This window comes from Dermacentor albipictus, chromosome 1 (assembly GCF_038994185.2).
Source record: "Dermacentor albipictus isolate Rhodes 1998 colony chromosome 1, USDA_Dalb.pri_finalv2, whole genome shotgun sequence".
Taxonomy (NCBI): domain Eukaryota; kingdom Metazoa; phylum Arthropoda; class Arachnida; order Ixodida; family Ixodidae; genus Dermacentor; species Dermacentor albipictus.
The window spans coordinates 288,607,237-288,629,225 of NC_091821.1; the positions used below are offsets into that span (position 1 = coordinate 288,607,237).

Below are 21,989 nucleotides of genomic sequence, written 5' to 3' on the forward strand. Positions count from 1 at the left end.
GACTGGACCTTTGTGGCACGTAGTAGTTAGTGCACTACAGGACTTCACTTTTCTTTCCTTAAAGACCCCTCAATGGGGGTATTACATAAGGGGTGGGGTTTAGAAATGTTGTTTATTCTAATTAGTGGCCACATAAGTTCAATGAAGAATATTAGTACTAAGCTTATCAGCAAACGTCGATGAACAGGTGATTTCGGATATGTCACGGGGCAGGCCGTTCCAGTCGGTTGATAATTGGCAAAAGGATGCAAAGAAGGTTGTAGTATGGCTGCGTGGACGGGTTACGTGCAAGGAATGCCCTGTATGCAGGGAATGGCGAGGGGGTGGAGCCAACACATATGGTGCATGATCAAGCTAACTGTAATAAAACCTATGAAAGAGGATTAATGAACCAATGCGACGCTGGGATGATAGTGTGTTTAAGGCGGACTGTGCTTTTAGTAGCGATACGCTAGTGTTGCAAGAATGCGAAGAATGAATTAATCTTGCCGCACGATTCTGAATTCTTTCAAATGCATTGATAAGGTATTTTTGATGGGGTGACCAGATGGGGGGATGCATACCGTATTTACTCGCATAATGATCACACTTTTTTGTCAGAAAAATTGACGCGAATCCAGGGGTGTGATCAATTACGTGGGTTAAATTTCCCGCGAGAAGAAATATACATTTCTTTCATCCCACGTTTGCTGAGGGATGCGGGTGTCCCGTGTTGGTGTGGGACAGCAAAACAAAAATGGCAGCTGGCGGAGCAAGCCGAACGTGATTTTTTTTTCTTCTCGTGAGTACATTACGTGCATTGAAACAGTTTATTCCGTATCAGTAATGAATGATATTGTTAATGTTGGCAAGTTTGTGGCAATAACGTAGCCATGTCCACTTTGAAGGGACAGAAACAGATGGGTGCGCTTAGCTGCCAGTGACAAAGAAACACATGGCCGGCATGCTGCGGAAACTGCGGCATCTGTCTTCACTACTATCCTAATGTGGCACGTTTCGGCTAAGGGTGGGCGAATACCTTAGCTGTGTTACAAGCGTCGGCGTATGAATAGGGTACACTTCTAACATATCAGTGCAAATGTGGCTACTATCGTTGCAGCTTGCGGTTTGTTGCATGCCCATGAGTGCAGACGAGAAGAATCGAAAGGTGCTCTTTAAGTTGTTGTTGTTGACCAAAACCATTATGAAGCCTACAAATAATAAAGCCGAGGCAAGTTTGGTTGTACCTTTTTTTTTTTTCATGGAAGTGCGGAAAGTGATGAAAAGAATGAAATGGGCCATCTGCTTAAGAATGTAGGGTGCGTGCAGACCGCTTGGTTTGTCTTGAAGAGTCGTTCGCGTAGCATTCGACATATGGTAAGCGCGATCATTATTAGCTAGACTTGGCACATGACCTATTGCTGCAGCAAGTTCGGAGTGCAATCATTACACGGGAAATAAAAAAAATCAAATTTGGACGACAAAATTCAGGGGTGCGATCATTACGCGAGTGTGATTATTATGCGAGTAAGTGCGGTATTCAAGTTTAGGACGTACGAGCGTCTTGAACGCTAGTAGTTTGACGTGTTGCGGTGCATGATGCAGATGGCATTTTAGGAATCCTAATGTTTGGTTAGCAGAGGCAGTAATGTCGATTACATGACGCAACAGTTCTGCAGAAACCCGTAAGGTGGAGAGAAGGAATGAATAAAGGGAAAATCAGACATCCACCCGTTCGTAGCAAATGCTACAAAGGAAACCCATACGGGTTCCTCCAAAGAAAAGCCTCATAATTGAAGAAAAATTTGTCCTGATGAGCTAACCAAGCTGCCCCGGAAAGGCGGTGGTCCCGGGTTCGAGTCCCGGACCAGGACGAATTTTTCTTCAACTACGAGGCTTTTCTTTCGAGGAACCCGTATGGGTTTCCTTTGTAGCAATTGCTACGAACGGATGGATGTCTGATTTTCCCTTTATTCGTATTACATGAGCAGACCAGTCTAAGTAGATGAAAGGGTGACGCCGATGTATTTAAATGTCTCCACTTTTTCTAAGGTAGTATTAGTAATATTGTTACTTAGGAAGACGCAGACGAAAAGCTATGTACAAGTATATTTACAAGAAAATACGCCACACTTGGCCAAGAGGCAACAGCCTGCGCTAGCCTCTAATCGTCGTCGTCGTCGTCGTCGTCTTCACACTGCTCGCCTCTTCGTGATCACAAATACTGTTCCGTAGCAATATTATACGGTGACTATAAGGGCTGATGGCGGCGAGAGAAGCACATTACATTTATTGGTGTTAAGGGTCACTAACCAGTCGTTGCACCAGTCTTGCACTTTGTTAAAGTCATTTTGTAATATACTGTGGTCAGAGTCGGTAATTATGCAGTAGATGACACAATCGTCAGCGAACATACGGATTTGACAAGAAACTTTAAGAGGGAGGTCGTTAATATAAGAAAAGGTAGGGGGCCTAGAACGCTACCTTGTGGGATGCCAGATGTTACAGGGAGGGGCGCGGAGGTGTGGTTATTGACATGCACTGACTGTGATCAGTTAATGAGAAATTCAGTAACCCAATTTAAGATATCAGGGTGTAGGTTCAGAGCTTGAGTATTAGGCATTGGTGAGGTAACTTATCAAATGCTTTAGCATAATCCAGAAAAATGGCATCGATTTGGGTGTTAGCATCGAGATTAACATGGAAGTCATGGACGAACATAGCAAGTTGCATTTCACACGAGAGACCCTTACGGAAACCATGTCGGGATGGGTGAAAGAAGTTTAGTGTCAAGGAAGTGCATAATTTGGGTGAAAATGATGTGCTCCATTCGGTCTGTAGTTAAGAGGTGAGTTTTTATTAAGCGATTTGTAGATTGGAACGACCTGCCCTTTCTTCCAGGCGATGGCGATGCTACAGGAGGATAAAGACTCTGAGAAGATTAATGTAAAGTACGCTGCGCAGTTGAGTTTAGTATTTTTTAACAGTTTAGAGTTGGTGCCATCCGCCCCTGATGACGATGAGAGTTCTAGCTTTTCGATTATTGCCGTTATGCCATGTTCAGTGAATTGGATTGGTGACATAACAGATGGCACAGGTGAAGGCGGTATAGGTAACAGAACATCAGGTTCAGTGGTGAATACTGATAAACTGAGCACAAGGTCGCGGGATCGAATCCCGGCCACGGCGGCCGTATTTCGATGGGGGTGAAATGCGAAAACACCCGTGTACTTAGATTTAGGTGCACGTTAAAGAACCCCAGGCGGTCGAAATTTCCGGAGTCCTCCACTACAGCGTGCCTCATAATCAGAAAGTGGTTTTGGCACAAAAAACCCCATAATTAATTAATACTGATAAAAACGTGCGGTTAAATGCATCTGTCCACTCTTGTTCGGGGATGACTATATTGTTATGGTCGGCGATAATGATAGCATCCGGTGGCTTGGGGTTTAGAAATTGCCAGAATTTTGGGGGGTTAGTGCTTAGTACACGAGGCAACGTGTCATGCAAAAAAGTGTTTTTCGCGGCATATAGCTGAGAGATAAACTTTCTCTGCCTCGTAATATTGGTCCCATGCCACAGCACAATTGGTTTGCTTTGCCGACCGAAAGAATAGTTTTTTTCCTGTTTTCTAAAGTTGATTGTTTTTGTGTACCAAGGTTTATTGCTGTTAGTCCATACTGAAATAACTGGAATGTGGTTAGTTTCGGTGAGTTTTTGTTGGAAGATCAACCAATTTGCTTGGAAGTGTGCGGTTGTGGAATTCAGCTCTGAAAGTAGGGTAGAAGGACATCGGTTCGTTGTTAATGGCTTCGTAGTTGCCTTTGTCGTATAAGCGTATTATTTTATTTTTATTTATTTATTTACATTACCCCTAAGGGCCCTCACACGAGGGTATTACATAGGGGGGGGGGGGGGGCACAAACATGAAATATACACAAGAAATAAAACTACATCGAATAAACATACACACAAGGAACATAAAATAGATATGAAGAAGGGGTATATGCACTTCTTCATGAAAACACAAGAACATTTTACACAATATTTAATATGTGCATATAACCATAAGTAATATCTAATCTGCTACCACTAACCGTTTTCTTGCAACAAAGTTTGGAAAGATGGTAAGTTAACTTCAGTAGCTATGCGTGATGGTAGGTTATTCCATTCTATTATTGTGCGAGGAATAAATGATTTTGTGTAGAGCGATGAGCGGCACATTATGCGTTTTACTTTGTTAGCGTGGTCACGGCGCGGGAAAACTGCAGGGGGTGGTGAAAAGAAGTCATCGTGAAGCGTGGAATGGCGATAAAGTTTATGAAAGAAGGTTAGGCGAGCAAACTGGCGTCGATGTGATAGTGATTCCAACTCTGCACGTTGTTTTAACGATGCGACGCTGGTGAAGCGTGAATAATCGGAAAAGATGATGCGAACAGCACGGTTTTGCAGAGATTCAATGTTGATTATGTATGCTTGATCGGGATCTCATATGGCAGGAGCATATTCAATTTTTGGGCGGATCAGCGTGATATAAGCAAGTTTTTTTAAGTGTGAAGGTGCGTGCTTGAGGTTACGCTTAAGAAGACCGAGTGCTCGGTTAGCTGATGCTAAGGCGGTGTTAATATGGTAATGCCAAGTTAAGTCAGACTGAAGATGAAGGCCAAAATACTTGTAAGTTGGCGCAAGTTCTACTCTAGCATTATTGAGAAAGTAGGTGGTAGGAAGTCGAGTGGAATGGTCGGTAAATGACATTAGCTTGGTTTTAGACGTATTTAAAGACATTAACCATGAAGAGCACCAAGCGGTCACCGCATCAAGATCAGTTTGTAAGGAAAGTCGGTCAGCGTCATTACTAATATTACGATATATAACACAATCATCTGCGAATAATCGAATTCGAGATGAGACACATTTGGGTAGATCAATAATAAAAATTAAGGAAAGTAGGGGACCGAGGACGCTGCTCTGGGGGACTCCAGATGTTAAAGGAACAGATAAAGAGTTACAGCCATTAGCACAGGTAAATTGTTGTCTGTTGGAGAGAAAATCTTTAATCCATGCAAGAACATTTGGGTGTATATTTAAGTGTGTTAATTTGATTAGAAGCCTGTAATGAGGAACGCGATCAAAAGCTTTAGAGAAGTCAAGAAACACTGCATCAACTTGGAATCCTTCGTTAAATGCGGAAAATATATTTAGTAAATCCGGCGAGCTGAGTGTCGCATGAATAACCCCTGCGAAAACCGTGCTGGTACTTGAAGATGATATCATGGTCTTCTAGGTAGTTGATGACTTGTGTGTGTATGACGTGCTCGAGAAGTTTACTTATGTTGCTAGTTAATGAGATAGGACGATAGTTAAGTGGGACAGAGCGATCACCTGATTTAAATATTGGTATTACTTTAGCTATACGCCAGTCATGAGGAATAATGCCAGATGATAATGATTGCAAAAACAGGGCTGATAACACTTGAAAAATGTTTAAAGAAGCGTTTTTAAGTACCTTGTTATTGAAACCAAGGTGATCAGAGCTAGTAGTAGTATTGAGGTTATTCAACAGGGCAAGAATACCAGAATCACTGATGACAATTTCTGGCATGGAAATGTTAGGCAATGGCTCTAATATAGGCGAAGAAGTTCTTCATTGGTGAATACTGATGAAAATGCATTGTTCAGAAGCTGCGAACACTCAGTTTCAGTGACTGGTTGTCTGTCAGCATTAATTAGTACTATTCAGGATAGGAACTCGGATTGATAATGCGCCAGAATCTATGAGAATTATTGGTTAACATAGTAGACGGGTCATGAGTGAAGAAATTACGACGGGTTGTTCTAAGCAGGGACTGATACTCTATATCACAATTTCTGTACTTGTTCCATGATGACAGGAGACGTGTGGTCATTGCTTGGCGGTACAAATGTTTTTTCTTATTGTTAAGACGACGAAGATGATGTGTGAACCAAGGTGAATTTTTATGATGTTGGATGGTGATGATTGGCACATACTTATCAACAAGGTGAGACAAACCCGCCGTGGTTGCTCAGTGGCTATGGTGTTAGGCTGCTGAGCACGAGGTCGCGGGATCGAATCCTGGCCACGGCGGCCGCATTTCGATGGGGGCGAAATGCGAAAACACCCGTGTACTTAGATTTAGGTGCACGTTAAAGAACCCCAGGTGGTCAAAATTTCCGGAGTCCCCCACTACGGCGTGCCTCATAATCGGAAAATGGTTTTGGCACGTAAAACCCCATATATTATTATTATTATTATAAGGTGAGACAAGGTGGTTTTGAATGACAGCCAGTTTAGTTCAATTGAGCGTGATGAATACTGAGCCAGGAAGTTCTCGGAGAAGGTGTGTAGTTCTGAGTTAATCATCTCAAAATTTGTGCGATTGTAGCAATGAATTTGCTTAATGGTAGTTTTCTTTTCAGTAAATGGATGCGTGATGCACCCGGTGATAATGTCGTGATCGGATAAACCATTTAAATGCAGTATATCAGAAAGAACGTCCGGGTTATTTGTTAGGACAAGATCAAGGATATTTGCCGTGGTAGCGGAGCGACGGGTAGGACTAGTAATAAGTTGAGCGAAAGAAAAATCTAAGCAGGAATGAAGAAAGGTGTGGGCTTCTTTATCACTGGAATCAACACAGAGAATGGGCCATTCAATGCTTGGAAAATTAAAATCTCCAAATACGAGGAAAATAGAGTTGGGAAAATGCACATGTAAGTTGCTGAGTATTCTATGGAATTCACCCGAGAATCCATCAGACATATCGGGCGGCCAGTAGAAAGCACCAATAATATCAGTAACTCCGAATTTACACCATATCAATACACATTCGAGAAAAGTATCAACAGCTAGGGGAACAGCAGATAATTGTTTCTTTGTGGCTATAAGGACACCTCCTTTTTTTCTATTTTTCTATTCTATAAAGGAAAATTCAGATTCACTCAGAAGAATGTAATCATCCGGAACGGTATCGTCCAGCCAAGTTTCAGTCAATACTAGAAGTGAAACGCACGTAGAATCTACGAGCGAAGAAAGGGCGACAGTTTTGGAAAGAACACTTCTGATGTTTGTGAACAGGAAATTGGTATTATTCTTTAAATTATGACACAGATTGGGCAAAAATGACGTAGATTCTGTAGATGACTTATCAGCCGGCACATGTCATACTGTGGTGGGATGACGACCTGGCACTGCACGGTTACCCGCGACATCCCACACATAGTTGTCATTATTGATATGCAGCTTGTCGAACATTAGGCGCACACGGTCACCTTGTTTTTTAATTGATCGAGAGAACTGCAGAAGTTTCCGGTGTTTATCACGAACGGTTTGGGCATTGTCGCGTCCTATGCTGAAACCTGTGTCCCTCGGCTTGCTGCCTTTACTTAAAATAGCCTCAAGTTCTTGATCGTTGAAGAACTTAGCTATAATAGGGCGTTTTTTTCACAGTCGAAAAACGGCCCACACGGTGTGCCTTAGCAATGGAAGTTACAGTGACACCAAGCTTATCACTGCAGAACTCATGCACAAGTCGCTCTGAACTTTCCCAGCTTTTGGATTCGTTAATACCGGTAACACCGTAAAACAAAACATTTGATTACGCGACTGGTTTTCTAGGTTATCAATTTTGTTAATGATGCTAGAAAAGCCACTATCGAGAGATGTTGGGGCATGAACAGATGGAGCAGATTCTAATTTGTTTTTCAGTTCCTGCACACGTTTGGTTAAGCTTTCGAGGTCTGTTTTGAGTTCTGCGTGCATATTTAGAACTTTCATTATTGATTGAGAAGACTTGCGTTGCTGGCTTCAAGACGCTTTACAGCCTCAGCCACACCATCTAACTTCTCTTCTTGAGCCTTTGTCATATGTCCGGGGTTTTTCTCAACATCCCCACTCAAAAGCAACAGTCGCAAAACAACAAGAGCAGTGCAAGACCGTTTAAAATGGTTAGGTGGCCACGACACCGCCAGAAGACAAACATTATTGCTACGGTAACAGCGAGTTTGATAGTAACAGACCTGTAGAGAAGCAGTTGGTGAGCGCCGAACCATTGTGGCAGTGTCGTGGCCCGAAGCTTCGTTCAAATGGGCGCGCTTTTGAGGAGGCGCTGTAGATATTGCCGTCCCATGTTGTCCGACGAGCAGCATGAAATTGTCCAGGATCGGCGGCGGGTGATGCAGCAGACTCGATAAGTCTTGGCAGATTGGCGGGTTGTCCATGCAATCCACCGTACTCATGTGCTGTTCGTCGGCATGGGTATCAGTCGGCTATACTGCAGGCAGCGACAGCAACTGTCCCAGGACCGGCAGCAGCAGCATCTGTAGAAAAGCAGTTGGTGAGCTCCGAACCATTGTGGCAGTGTCGTGGCCCGAAGCTTCGTCGAAATGGGCGCGCTTTTGAGGAGGCGCTGTAGATATTGCCGTCCCATGTTGTCCGACGAGCAGCATGAAATTGTCGAGGATCGGCGGCGGGTGATGCAGCAGACTCGATAAGTCTTGGCAGATTGGCGGGTTGTCCATGCAATCCACCGTACTCATGTGCTGTTCGTCGGCATGGGTATCAGTCGGCTATACTGCAGGCAGCGACAGCAACTGTCCCAGGACCGGCAGCAGCAGCATCTGTAGAAAAGCAGTTGGTGAGTGCGGAACCATTGTGGCAGTGTCGTGGCCCTGCCAGGGGCCACGATGATTCTCGCTTTGGATTCTTGCTTTGGCCATGATTCTCGCTTTGGAAAGGTAAAGTTAAAGACAGTGTGGATTACTTTATGGTCGCTAATTGCCCGGAGATAAGATATCGAAGATAGGCTGTTAGTTATCGAATAGGTTATCGAGTAGGTTGTATAGGTTGTTATCGAATAGGCTGTTAGATATATTGTTAGTTAATATCAGATCTAAAATGTTGGCCGAGTCATTCGTTACGCGTGTTGGTTCTAAGACTAGCTGGGTTAAGTTGAAATTAAAGCAGACTTCGAGGAAATCATTATTGTTGTACTATATGACGAAGGTGGATAGCTATCCCAATTGACATTAGGGAAATTAAAGTCTCCAAAGAGCAAAATAAGGTAGTATATTAAGGTAGTACCCCCCTTCTAGCGAGGAAGCCGCGAGATGGACGAATGGCGAAGAGCAGATGGCAGTGGTGCGAAAAGCATGTGGCGAGTAGGATTAGCCTGGTCGGGAGGGAATGTGACAGCAGGGGGGTATTCTGTAAGAGTCCACCTAGTGGACTGTCCATTTCAGCCGCTGCTGATTGGATGCAGCTGTACGAGCGAGGAGGAGACAAGCGGCCCTAGCCAGTCGAAAATGGCTGAAATGGACAGCCCACTAGGTGGACTCTTACAGAATACCTCCCCAGAAGTGGCTAAAGCATCAGTTCAAGTAGGCAGGTTTCAGACGGTCAGTGGAGACCATATCTTCCTGGCCATTGATGAGCAATAGAAATTTTTTAGGTGCACCCTTCAGTACTTTGAACGGACCATCATACGGGGGCCATAAGGGAGGATGCGCAGCATCATGGCACACAAAGACGTGCATGCAGTGCTCAAGGCCAGGGTTGACGTATACACACCGGGAACAATGTCGTTGTCGGGGGGAGGGGGAACGACAGTACGCATAGCGCTGCGTAGTCGGAAACGTCGGCAGGTATGGCGGGCGAGTTGTCGAAGAATTCACCAGGGGCTCGTAGAGAGGTGCCAAATGTAAGCTCGGCGGCACTGGTGGAAGAGTCGCTGCAAAGAGTGGTGTGGATGCCAAGCGTAATGAAAGGAAGGCGCTCAATCCATGATGAAGGAAAAGTCGAAGCCATAAGTGAAGTCTTCAGTTGGCGGTGAAAATCTATCTCGGCTGAGTAGCCGCGATAGATTGGCGAACAGTGTTGAGTCAAATTGACGACCACGGTCAGTCATAATGGTGGAAGGGACACTGTAGCTACTAATCCAGAGTGGTCGGGATGAGTGCCCGAGCTATTGACTCTGCCATTACGTCCAGGAGGGGCATCGCTTCAGGCCATCAGGTGAACCTGTCAGTGCAGGTTAACAGGTAGTGACGATTCCCGCAGGGAGGAAAGGGGCCAACAATATCGACGTGCACATGTCTGAAGTGGGTGTCTGGGGACAGGAATGCGGCTAGAGGAGTCGCAGTGTGGCGATGCACTTTAGACTGTTGGCAGTTGAGGCACACCTGAGACCAGCGACAAACGTCTACGTTGATGCTGGGCCCCGTATAACGAGAAGGGACGAGTCGCTGTGTTGCGCATATGCCAGGATGAGCCAAAGAATGGAGGACATCAAAGACGGTCTGACGGTATGGGCGAGGCGCGTAAGGACGAGGACGTCCAGTCGAAGTATCATAAACAATTGGCACGTCGCAGCAAGGAAGCAAGATATCTTCAAACACCAGGGAGGTAACTGCTCGTGCGAAGCAGCTGGAGCTCGGTGTTGACACTCTGGGCTGGCGGTGTAAGAAAGTGCATCGGCAACAACGTTAGATTTTCTGCGGACGTGACGAATGTTACTGGTGAATTTAGAAATGTAGGCGAGCTGTCTGATTTCGTGGGGGAGCGTAGGGGGTGCTGCTGGATGCTAGGGCGGAAGTCAGTGCTTTATGGTCTGTAAGGACATCGAAGGAGCGTCCCTCGAGAAAATGTCGGAAGTGCTTCACAGCCAAATAGATGGTGAGCAGCTCTTGGCCGAACGTGCAGCACTAATCATTGTTAGCCAATATATCTCGGCTACTCGGCTTCAATCACGTCGAGATTACCTACAACTTATGGGTGAAGAAAAACCAGACAGATGCTGGTGTCTGGTGTCCACAAATGATATATTTAGTCGAGCCTACTTAATCAAGCGGAAGCCTGATTCCGCCGATACCACTGCTTGCGCACCATCGATGTGCTGGGCGTGTTGTCGTCGTCTTTTGTGACTGGACCATTGTGGCACGTAGTAGTGCTCTACAAAGTGTTTGCTCAGCTTTCTGCTGTTGCCTTCATTGGTCAGACCATAATGTGCTTCGTTTGTCGGTAGTATACTGGTTTACATTGCGGTAAGCCATTTGGTAGTTTGGGCTTAGTTTAGCACAGTTGTCAATTGCCACATAGCTCAAGAATAGCAAGAACAGAATGGAATTGGGCAACAATGCCTCTCTCAATGCAGACTTGCAGAATGTGAACATCACACTACGGATCCTGTTCCGTCCCGTGCAAGAGCAGCTGCCTCGCATGTACACAACCTTGGGCGTGGACTATGACGAGCGTGTGCTCCCCTCCATCACCAATGAGGTGCTCAAGGCAGTCGTGGTGAGTTGTTGCTTTCATCGCTGCATAACCTCATTCAGTGAATGCTGCCTAGTTTTCACAAGGGTCTATATTGTGCTGGAATTATTGCACCAACGCCTCTGGTACACTATTGAAATTATGGCCCAACATGCCAACTGATCATAAACAATCATGGAAAAGGGCCTTACTCATGAATATTGTATTGCTTACATGATAATTGCACCACCAACATTGCTCTTGAAAATTGGGATTTCTATTTTCCCTGTCATGATAATTGCACCCTTAGCTTTGGACCTGTGACAAACCCACAATTGAATGGCTACCTTGTAGTTTATGGGGAGACTAGAATGTTTTACTATCACACGTGTATTAGAACAAATGCACTTAAGGGGGGATGTGGCTTTCAAAAAAACTTCCTTATTTCTTCATGGATTTTGGTGAAAATTGGCACAAATGTTTACACTGTCTCCTTCATGCTTCCATGAATGTTTTAGAGTGATATCATGAGAACATTTTATTCAGCAGAATGTTTCTCCTTTGAATTTTCTGGAGGGCCTGGGGAGTTTAAAAAATGCAATGGAAGGCTTGTGGAGTGTGGACTGCATAGCTGAATGTGTGCTGAAGGTCGTAACATTCTTGCTTTTCCTTTTTCACAACAGAAAATTTTTGGATTGTCATTTTTTATGTTTGCATCAAGCACACTTTCGGGTGAACGAATAGCCACATCATATCTTTATAAAAAGTCAAGATAAAAAAAAGGTAATGTCATGACTTGCACTGTAGCCCAAGGAACATGGGAAAAAAGAAAGTCAAAATAGGCTAAACAGTAACAAAGAAATCAGCTCTGGAAATTAAGCAGAAAGGCAAAACAACTGGTTTGAGAAAATGGCTCTAAAAGTTTAATTTTTTCTCCAGTTCTCTAAAAGGCACCAAATTTGTAGTCTTTGGTGTGTTTTGTGATGTGGGGCTTCTCGGTCATGTGGCCTCTGGTCAGGAGTGCCTTCCTTCCCTCTTTTTTTTTGTATGGAATTCTTTACTGCTACTCTACAAAGAGCATAGGTGGTGCCTGGGTTTGAAAACAAATGAGGTGCAGGACTCTGTGTGGGCACAAATATAGTTGCATTGTTGTACTGCAGACTACCTCTCCCGTGCACTCAGTGAGGCATTGTTTCCTTTGCAAGAATCGACCATGTTACTGAATGAAGGCTCTTGTCAGCCTTCTGAGTCATCTTTCCTTGACAGTGGCTGTGGAGTTCAGGAGTTCAGGATCAGAGAGCCACTGATAGATAGGCTGGCTGCTTTCCAGCTTGTACTTTTGTACGATGCCGCACGTCTGCAGCCAAGTGTGTGTGCCAGCCCAAGGGTCCTGGTGAACAGAGCTCATGATGAGGTCGGGGTATCTACCAACTGGGAAATCTCGGGGAATTTGAATAGTCTGAAAATACCCGGGAAAAACTCTGGGAATTTATGCTTCTATCAGGGAAAATTAGCTGAAATATTATTAAAGGGAGCAAAAGTCACAGTAATGCTGACTGGAGTAACAGAGAGGGATCGTAACGAATTGTCTTTGATGCCGTGTCGTCTGATGGAGGAGTTGCCAGTGTACATACAGTCGACGACCGACTTTCCGACGCCTGATCATTCGCACGGCTTCGCGGCACCATCACGTGCCCCATAAAGTCAATGTATAAGAATGTCTGAAATTTCGGAGGCAAGAACCCTTCGCCGTCCGATTTGCCATACCTTTTTGTCGTGAACGCAGGTTCGAAACGGCATTAATCAAAGCCACCACCACCGCCACTGTGTTGATTACCTCGCCGCCTCGAAGCGGCACTATCGCATGCAGATCTGCTGGCAGCCGTAGCCACCACCGCGGCAAACGCTAGGCCTAGCTACTTTGACGTTCGCTATTGATTCTCTTGCCATTCGGCGCCATGTTTTTCATTGAAAGAATTCGTCGCTGTCAGCATGGCACCGACTCTGCCTCTGTGGTCCTTGTGATTGGCTTCAAAGCTCGGAAAGCACTGCGCGTTGCATAATGCCGGTTCCCGAGTGTCTGCTTCGCCTCAGTACGGAAATGTTACGTGGTGAAGCATAAGCAAAAGTGTTGTGGTGAGGCATAACATGCGTAGAAAGGGGCATTTGTCACGGGACACAATATGTATGCCTTAATCATGCACGCGTGCACCCGCCATCTCCTATCACAGTACGAGCACCGATATGCCTAATAAGTGTGCTGGCAGTCCTTCAAAGCTTTTTTTAGATGTGCCTTTGGTGATTTGAGCCTTCAAGGGCAGGAAAAAGCATGGATTCATTTTTTCGAACTGCCCGATTTTTTAACCTGTACATAGCAGCCAAAGCGCACAGCAAAGAAAGCTATTTGAGAGTTCTGTGATGTGTTGCAAACGTGCGCAGAGAATACCCTAACATATACCTGATACCAAGCAAAGCAACTGCTTCATCCCGTTGCAGCCATCGCGCCCCGAGTATTGTGCGACGCGTCTGAATTTCAGATTCAGCGAAAAAAGCCATCCAAGAGTTGTGCGATATGTCACAAATGTGTGTGGTGATAGCCCCTGGAGATTCCCAATACGAAGCAATATAAAGCAACTGCATAATGTGTTAGCGGGCTAGTTGGTGCGAATCCATGACTACTTTGTTTAGCGCAAAACAGCAGACACAAGAAAGACGACAGGACAAGGCGCTTTGTCCTGTCATCTTTCTTGTGTCTGTTGTTTTGCGCTAAACAAAGTATTCATAAAGCAACCGCTTTGTCCGGTTGCAACCATCGCGTACTGCGAACGAAAGTGCCCTGAGTGCGGTACGATGTGTCTCAGTTCTACAAAAGCCTGTAATGCGAGTTTTGGAAAAGCCTGTAATGCAAGCAACGTAATCTCTAGAAGGTTCCCTACGTGAAACAAGGCAAAGCAACTGCTTCATTCTATTGCAGCCATTGTGCGCTGCGAAAGAAAGCACCGAAAGTGTGGGACGCCTCTTAGTTTCAGACCTAGCGGAAGCTTCAATCTTTGCATAACATCCAGAAGCATGCAGCGGAAAAAAGTAGTTTTGCCCAAAAAACGAAGCACCGATTGCGGTAGAAAATTATCAGCCACACGAAGTAAGGATAGTACTTTTATCGGCCATATCAGCTCGTAAATATTTGCTTGCTAACTAAATTAACAAGGCTGGTGTCAGTGCGCACAGCTAGCATGAACACATCACACTTGATGGCCGCGTACACTCGCTGCCGAAATGCTTGCATGAGGAAACGCAGCAGCCGCAGGGAGTGAAGTGACCTTCGTGCTGTCTATCGCTTCAATGCAAACTGAGTGCTGAGAGCACACAGCAGGGCCAAAACTAAGAGCTGCCGCTGCACCTAGACTCTTCCCCCAACGTAGATCGCTCTCGAGAGGTACGGTCGCACGACCGGTCGCAGCCGGAGTAGACCCCCCGTGCGGCGGCTTTTGCGTGGGCGAGATTGAGCCGGCGCATCAGCTCCCCTCACACGCTTTCGTTTGCACATAAAGCATAGGGCATGCGGCGACAATGTTATCACCTTATCAACCTTGGACTTTATATGTAATCACGATAACGGCAGAAATGTGCCTGGAGTGTCCATATAATTGCAATAAAAGCTATCTTAGAGTTGTGCGACACGTCGCAAACGTGCGCAGCGAATACTCAAATATATACCTGACATGAAGCAAAGAAAAGCAACCGCTTCATCCTGTCGCATCCATCATGCCTCGAGTGTAGTGCGACGTGTCACAAACGCGCGCAGTGAAAGCCCCGAGAGATTTCCTATGCGAAGCAATATGTAAAGCAACTGTTTCATCCCGTTGCAAAAGACAACGTTCCGGTGGTTTTCACACTCAATGCCAGGCAAAGCAATTGCTTTTGTCCAGGTGGAGCTATCGTGCACAATAATGTTGTACAACGCATTTCAAAAGCTTCATATCGTGCGTACCAGCCACAGCGCGTGCAGCAATGAAAGCGCTTTGTATTTCAGTGATGTTAAAGAACACAGGTTAATAAAACAATATTTTTTTAAGGGGGAACCTGTGCCCAGAACTCGGTCACCACTGTCGTGAAAACGCCCGTCAGTCACGTTCCAAAACTGGCCTTGGACTGTTCTTTCTCCTTGCGTGATCCCTCGTGCATGCTGCATGCGAGCCGGGTCCAACCATCTACTCGTGCCACGATGATCGCTGCCTGTTGTCACTGAACTACACCACGGTACGGCGTGCACAGTGTCCAGTACAAAGGGCGATGGGTGCGCTACTTCAATGTGGCCAAGTTCTCGTGGCATTATCCCCCTTCTTAATGCATCAGCCCGGTGTGTGAGAGAAAGTACGAGTTCCTGCGTTTTTTTTTTATGACCTCACGTGGTAAGGTTTCATGCTCACAACATGTACAATTTATGTGGAGTTGCAGAATCTTAAGCTCTCGTGTCCAGTGGATCTCACTTCATAAGTGACATCGCTTATATGATGGAGTATTTCTTAAGGACCGAAGTATTGGCAGAGAAGCTTTTCGGACAGTCTACGGCATTGCACTGGGGTCCATATCCACACCTTGTCACCGGGCTGATAATGAACTTAACTACATCACTGGTTATACCAGCTGGAGTTGTCGGTAGCATACAGTTGAAACCCGCAATAATGAAATCGCCGGGGAAAGCAAAACATTTCGCTTTTTCGGGAATTTCGTTAGCGCGAAAATGAGGCAGAAAAAACAGGGAAGGGAATTGGCTTGCAAAGAAAAAAAAAAAAACTACCGCATTTACTCGATTCTAAGCACCATTTTTTTTCAGGATCGCGATGCCCAAAGTTAGGGTGGGTGCTTAGATTCGAAAAATCTAGAATGACCCCCCCCCCCCCCTCCCTCTTTTCGCTGCGACATCACGACGAGACGTGTGCGAGAAATAACATTTTATTTTGCAAACATTCAAAAGAAAAATCGGTGCACACAGTGAGCTCACCACTTGTGTCGGATGCTCAGTTACTATCACTGCCACTCGAGTTCGTCGCACCGCTTGAACCGCCGCTCTCGGTATACCGCAGCAGGTCGTCTTCCCTTCCGTTGAAGTGGTTTGTGGTCGAGCATTTCCTAAATGATTTGACCACAACGTCCACTTGGACCCGCTTTCAAGCGTCCGAAATCCAATTTGCGATGGTTGATGGGGGCGCTTTCTGCAGCTTTCGCCATACATCCGTACAGTCTGGCTGTACGGCGTGTAGACCTCCCTGTACCTACGCCATCGGAGCAGGTGTGGCCGGCGGCGTGAGCATAACAGTCGGCTGGCGACTAGTTCACGCGTGGCAGGTGCTTGATGCGCGCAAGTAGCTGTTTTGAGAATAGATGCGATGAAGCAACGGGTGAGGATTGAAGCCAGGCATGTGCAGTGACTGAAATGCGCCTCTGTAAGCAGGGAACGTCTTGTTATCACGGAGTGAACGAGTACATTCGCAGCGGTTTCAGCGTCCCGTTGTTTCATCGCAGCCGAGCACCCCTTCCCTTGGTGCACACGAGATGGCGCCACCAGTCTCATGTCGGCGAATTTTTTTTCGTCAGCCGTCGCTTGAGACGATGCGGATTTCGATTCATTCTGGCAGAATTGGCCAAACATCTGGCTCAAAACGTCGTACAAACGCCAAATTACGGTCAAACGACACCTGTGCGCAAAACTACAGCGTGAACAAGTACGCGAGAAAAAGACTACCGCAGCCTGCCGTTTTCACATGCGCACAGCAGACCCTCGGCATTTTGCGGCGTTGACACGGCTGCTCCGCACATGAAACCACAAATCCATGAGATGAAAGACGAGGTTTTCGAACAGTTCACACGAGGAAGCGGTACGAATAGGACGGTCGAACAAAAAAAGTGCGTTGCTGCAAACGCCAACTCGCCCCTTCGTGCGCTCAGTGTGGACGATCGCTCGCAATGGGCCAAATGGGCCTCGAGGTGGGTAAGCGTGACGTGATATCCGGTTTTGCCAGAGCTTTCGGAGGCGGCCGGTAGGGGCTGTGATTTGAGAAATATTCGCTAAAATAATTACTTTTCGCTAACTTCTCCTCAGAAAGAGTGTTGTTTTGGTCGCTTTCGGTGCGACAGCTATCACTGGAGACAGAAATCTCGGCGACAAATTTTTTATTCACTATCCCTTTAAAGCAATTAGCTATCACGGCTGGCGACGTCGCAACCCATGCGGCGGCCACCATCTCAAGCGCCATGAACATGTCCACTACAGTGGGACGCTTCAATTGGAGGTTCAGCAGCAGACGCTGAATCAGCCTCTCCCTGTAGGCGCACTTGGCGCTATGAATGACGCCTTGATCAAGCGGCTGCAGCACGGAAGTGCAGTTTGGTGGAAAAAAAAACAAGCGCACGTTTCCCAGTTCCACGTCATCGACATGATGGGCACTGCAATTGTCCAAAAAAAAAAAAAAAGGCAGACTGATCTGCCTGCCTTCCGTATGTCCATATCGAAGGCCTCGAGCCAGCTGCCAAATATGGCCCGGGTCATCCATGCCTTCAGGTTCGCGGTATACTTTCCAGCAGCCAACGATTTCCCTTGAAGCAGCGGGGCTTCTTACTTCTGCCGATTACAAGCAGTGGCTGTTTATCTGTGCCGTCCACGTTAGTGCACAACAAAATTGTTACACACCGCTTGCTGTGTTTCCCCCTGCAGCATTTCTGGCCTTTTAATTCCAGGGTCTTCAATGGCAGCATCTCGTAGAATAAGGCCATCTCATCTCAGTTATATATGTCCAAGGGCTTGTACTGGTCCAATACTTCTTTGTTGGTCTGCAGCCACGATGACGTTGTCACAGGGTCGACGGCTGCTGCCAACCCGGAAATGACTTTGGCCACTATGTTGTGGCGGGCTTTGAAACGGCTCAACCAGCCAGGGCTAGCCTCAAGATCAGTGTGCCTGAAAATGCACGCAAAGTCCAGCGCTTCCTGCTGAAGAACTCTGCCAGACAGCGGCACTTTGTTGGCACGCTGTTCACAAAACCATGAAAACACCGCCTTGTCTACGTCTGGAAATGCCGCAGCACTCACCGTTCTGTTCTTCGCACTTAGCACCATTTTCGAGCGTGCCGAGAATGGAGGTCTTGTTTTTCAGAATCGTAGATATTGAACTGCACGCAATTCCAGATTCTTCGGCGATATCCATTTTCTTCCTGCCCTTTTCAGCTTGGGCAATAATTGCAGCCTTATCCTGCAGTGTCATAAATTTCCTCTTTTTGGCTGGAGGCGGCATCTCAGTAGGCTGTCTAAGCCAATGGTCCAATTGGCACACACACACACAATTGACGCACCCTACCCCCAACGACACTGAGCACACGACCATGTGCGGCGGTACACAAAGCCCACTGATAAAGCGTCATCCGGGTTATCGGAGCCTTCACGTGTAGTAGATGTCGATTTGGCTGCCACGCACACAGGTGTTTCGTTCCCCATTTAGCACATGCTGTGATGGCACACAGGATTAAATAAAATGTGCTCACTGCGAGATCACCTGCGGTTCTTGTCTTTTTTTTTATTTGTATCATTTAAATACTAATTGCATTTTTGGCCCGGACACTGCGCAATCGCCCGTTGCGACGGGCGAACGACCACCATCATCATCATCGCTGTCGCCTGTCACGAGATGGTGCGAGGCTTTTTTTTATTGTAAACAGCGATGGCGGCGGCCATGCAAGTGTGCTGTGGCGGTAGTTAATGCAATTTAAGCACACAACGAATGCATTTGAGCAGTTTCCGGACACAGTGTTACGTGAGCAGATTATTTGCGGGCTGTCGTTTCAGAAAATTTCGTTAATGAGGGATTGCTATAGAAAAACGTTTCGTTGTCGCGAGATAGGAAATGCATTAACTCCTATCGCTGTTTGCCGGGGATCCGAAAATATTTCGTTGTGGCGAGAATTTCGTTCCCTCAGGATTTCGTTGCCGCGGGTTTCGGCTGTATTTAGTACCTTGCCATCTGTCGTGCTTCCTCGGCACTTTGCAAGAAATTGTCTAGGTGAGATGGATTGTTGTTTTCTTCATCTAACGGCAACATAGCATCCAAAGCTGTGGTTACTGTTCGGCCAAATACAAGTTCAAACGGTGCGATTCGTGCCGTTTCTTGAATGGCCATATTATACGAAAAGGTGATATATGGCAAAATTTAATCCCGCAGCCTATGTTGAACATCGACATGCATTGAAAGCATGTCAGCCAGTGTTCTGTGGAGGCGTTCAGCCAAATAGTTTGCCTGAGGGTGGTACGCCCTAGTCCTTCTATGATCAGTATGAGTCATTTGCATCAAGCATTGCATTAGGTCCGCAGTAAAAGCTGTTCCACAATCGGTAATAATGACTGGGTGCCATGCCTGAGCACGATATTGTTGACAAAGAATTTTGCAATTTTGACAGCCGTTGCACTGTACAGGGAATCAATCGGTTTCTGCATAACAGGTTAGATAGTTCGTGGCTACAACAGTCCACTTTTTGCCTAAAGATGATGTTGGGAAGGGTCCAAGGAGGTCCATACTGACTTGTTGGAATGGGGCTTTTGGTGGATCTATTGGCTGAAGAAGGCGTGCTAGTTTTATAGATGGAGTCTTGCGCCTTCGACATTTGCGACAAGTTTCAACATGTAATACATGCAAACTACATGTACAACATGTAAGTTTCGACATGGCTAATGTACGGCTCACGCCCATGTGTCCAGATGTGGGCCGATTGTGACATGCATGCAAAATTCTTGCATAGCTGTGGATACGAGTAAAAAATTTTTCCTCGCTGTGTTTGAATTTTCTTTGCAGACAGAAAGAGGAGAGCCCTCTGGAGAAAATGCACGGAAGTTGAATGTCGAGTCTCTCCAGTTGCTGTATAAGTGGCAACAATTCCGGGTCAACTTGTTGTTGCAGCCGCAGTCGCTCTAGATGTTGGTCAAACGTCACGGAAAATACGACCACAGCATCCAAATACACCAAGCACGACTGCCATTTCAATCCTGCGAGCACAGTGTCCATCATTCGCTCGAACGTCGCAAGCATGGAACCGAGGCCGAATGGAACCGTTTTAAATTCATAGAGGCCATCTTGGGTTACGAATGCCGTCTTTTCATGGTGCCGCTCATCCACCTCTTATTTGCCAATATCCACTCTTGAGGTCAAGGGAGGAGCAAAACTTTGCGCATTGAAGCTGATCATATGTATCGTCGATATGCGGAAGGGGGTATCATCTCGTTCAGCTACGCTGTTCAATTTTGCGGTTGTCCACAAAGAATTAAAGTGTTATCTTTTTTTCTTGACAAGCACAATGGGAGAGGCCCATGGACTGTTGAAAGGCTGAATAACATCATCTCAAATCATCTCCTACTTGCTTCTTGATGATCTCCCTTTCTTTTGGTGAAACTCGACACGGGTGCTGACGTACTGGTCTCGTGGCATCCTCTGTTGCAATTCTGTGCATTGTAACAGACTTGCACCATACTTTCTTAGAAGTGGAGAAGCAGTCAGAAAAATCCTTTATCAGGGAATATCTGTTTCTTTTGGGCTTCCGGGGCTCTCGGGTTGACGGTAATTGATCTGTCGACACTGCGGGTTTCTGGCAGAGCAGCGACGTTGTTAGGCTGCATAATTCGTTTGCACACAGAACTCGTGGAAATAGGCAATAGCTCTTTCTGTTGTTATGTGTTAGAATTCATTTCCGAAATTCGTAAGTATGACATTTGCACGGCCATTGCTTAAGTGAACAAGACCCTGAGCCACACTAATATCTTCAAAAAGAGCCCTATGTTTTCATCTGCTATACCTTCGCGGTCATAGAATGTTTCATTCTCCACAAAAACAATTACACTGCAGCGTGGAAGCACAGTTACATCATCATCGATGCGCAGTGCAGCAAGACGGCGCTCCTTCGATTCCTCCACTGGTATAGCTTGTTCTGTTGAGAATGACACAGTGGAGCTATGTAGGTTAATTATGGTGCCGTTAGCTTGTAGAGACTGTGTTCCTAGTACAAGTTCCCTTGAACATTCTGGAAGTACAATGAAGTCAGAAGCGTAAATGAATTCTCTTAAGTCTTGCAGGGCATCTGCCAAGGGGCGTAATAAGATGACCGCCTGCTGTGCATATCTGCGGTCCAGTCTACTGTGTCACGACTTTTTTCAGTTTTGTCGTCATTTTATAGCTTATTAACGAATAATCGGCGCCGGTGTTGACTAATGCATTCAGCTTGCATCTGTCTATTGTCAACTGCAAATCTGACGTAATTTTTTCGTTATTGCACCTGTTTACTGGATTTATCTCGTCATCGCACTGGAACCGTGTTGGAGGATCTTCATAACTGTGATTATCAGCGGCCTCACCTCCACAGGTCACTTGATTCAGTTTTCCTGGTGTGGGCTTTGTGAACAATGCCCAGGCAAGCTTTGAGATGCGTGTTGGCTGGGAAATCAGTAGCGCATGGGCGATGGTGACCGTGGTTGATGTTCGCAAGGAGTAATGGAGCTTTGATGCATGGACAAGTATTGTTCACTCTCTGCTGGTGTATCACCTTTCCGGGGGCATGGTGCACATAAGGGAAAACCCCTTAATCCAGCTTGTGGGATTGCACGCACATCCCAATATCTCCGGAGTGGCCACGCGGTTATCACGTGATAATTGCGTGCTCGCTTGCAGAGGGTAGCGGGTAGAGGGCATGTTTGGTGCTCCCGCTGCTCT

The 21,989-nt window shown here is 46.1% G+C and overlaps 1 protein-coding gene across 5 annotated transcripts in view; it reads left to right on the top strand.

Annotated features, from left to right (window-relative positions):
* Phb1 (prohibitin l(2)37Cc) overlaps positions 1-21,989 on the top strand; it is a 118,875-nt gene that overhangs the window by 37,126 nt on the left and 59,760 nt on the right. For all 5 annotated transcript variants that reach the window (XM_070531421.1, XM_070531420.1, XM_070531418.1 and 2 more), the window contains one exon: positions 11,148-11,290. In XM_070531421.1, coding sequence (XP_070387522.1) covers positions 11,148-11,290 — 143 coding nt within the window. The remainder of the gene's footprint in view (positions 1-11,147; positions 11,291-21,989) is intronic.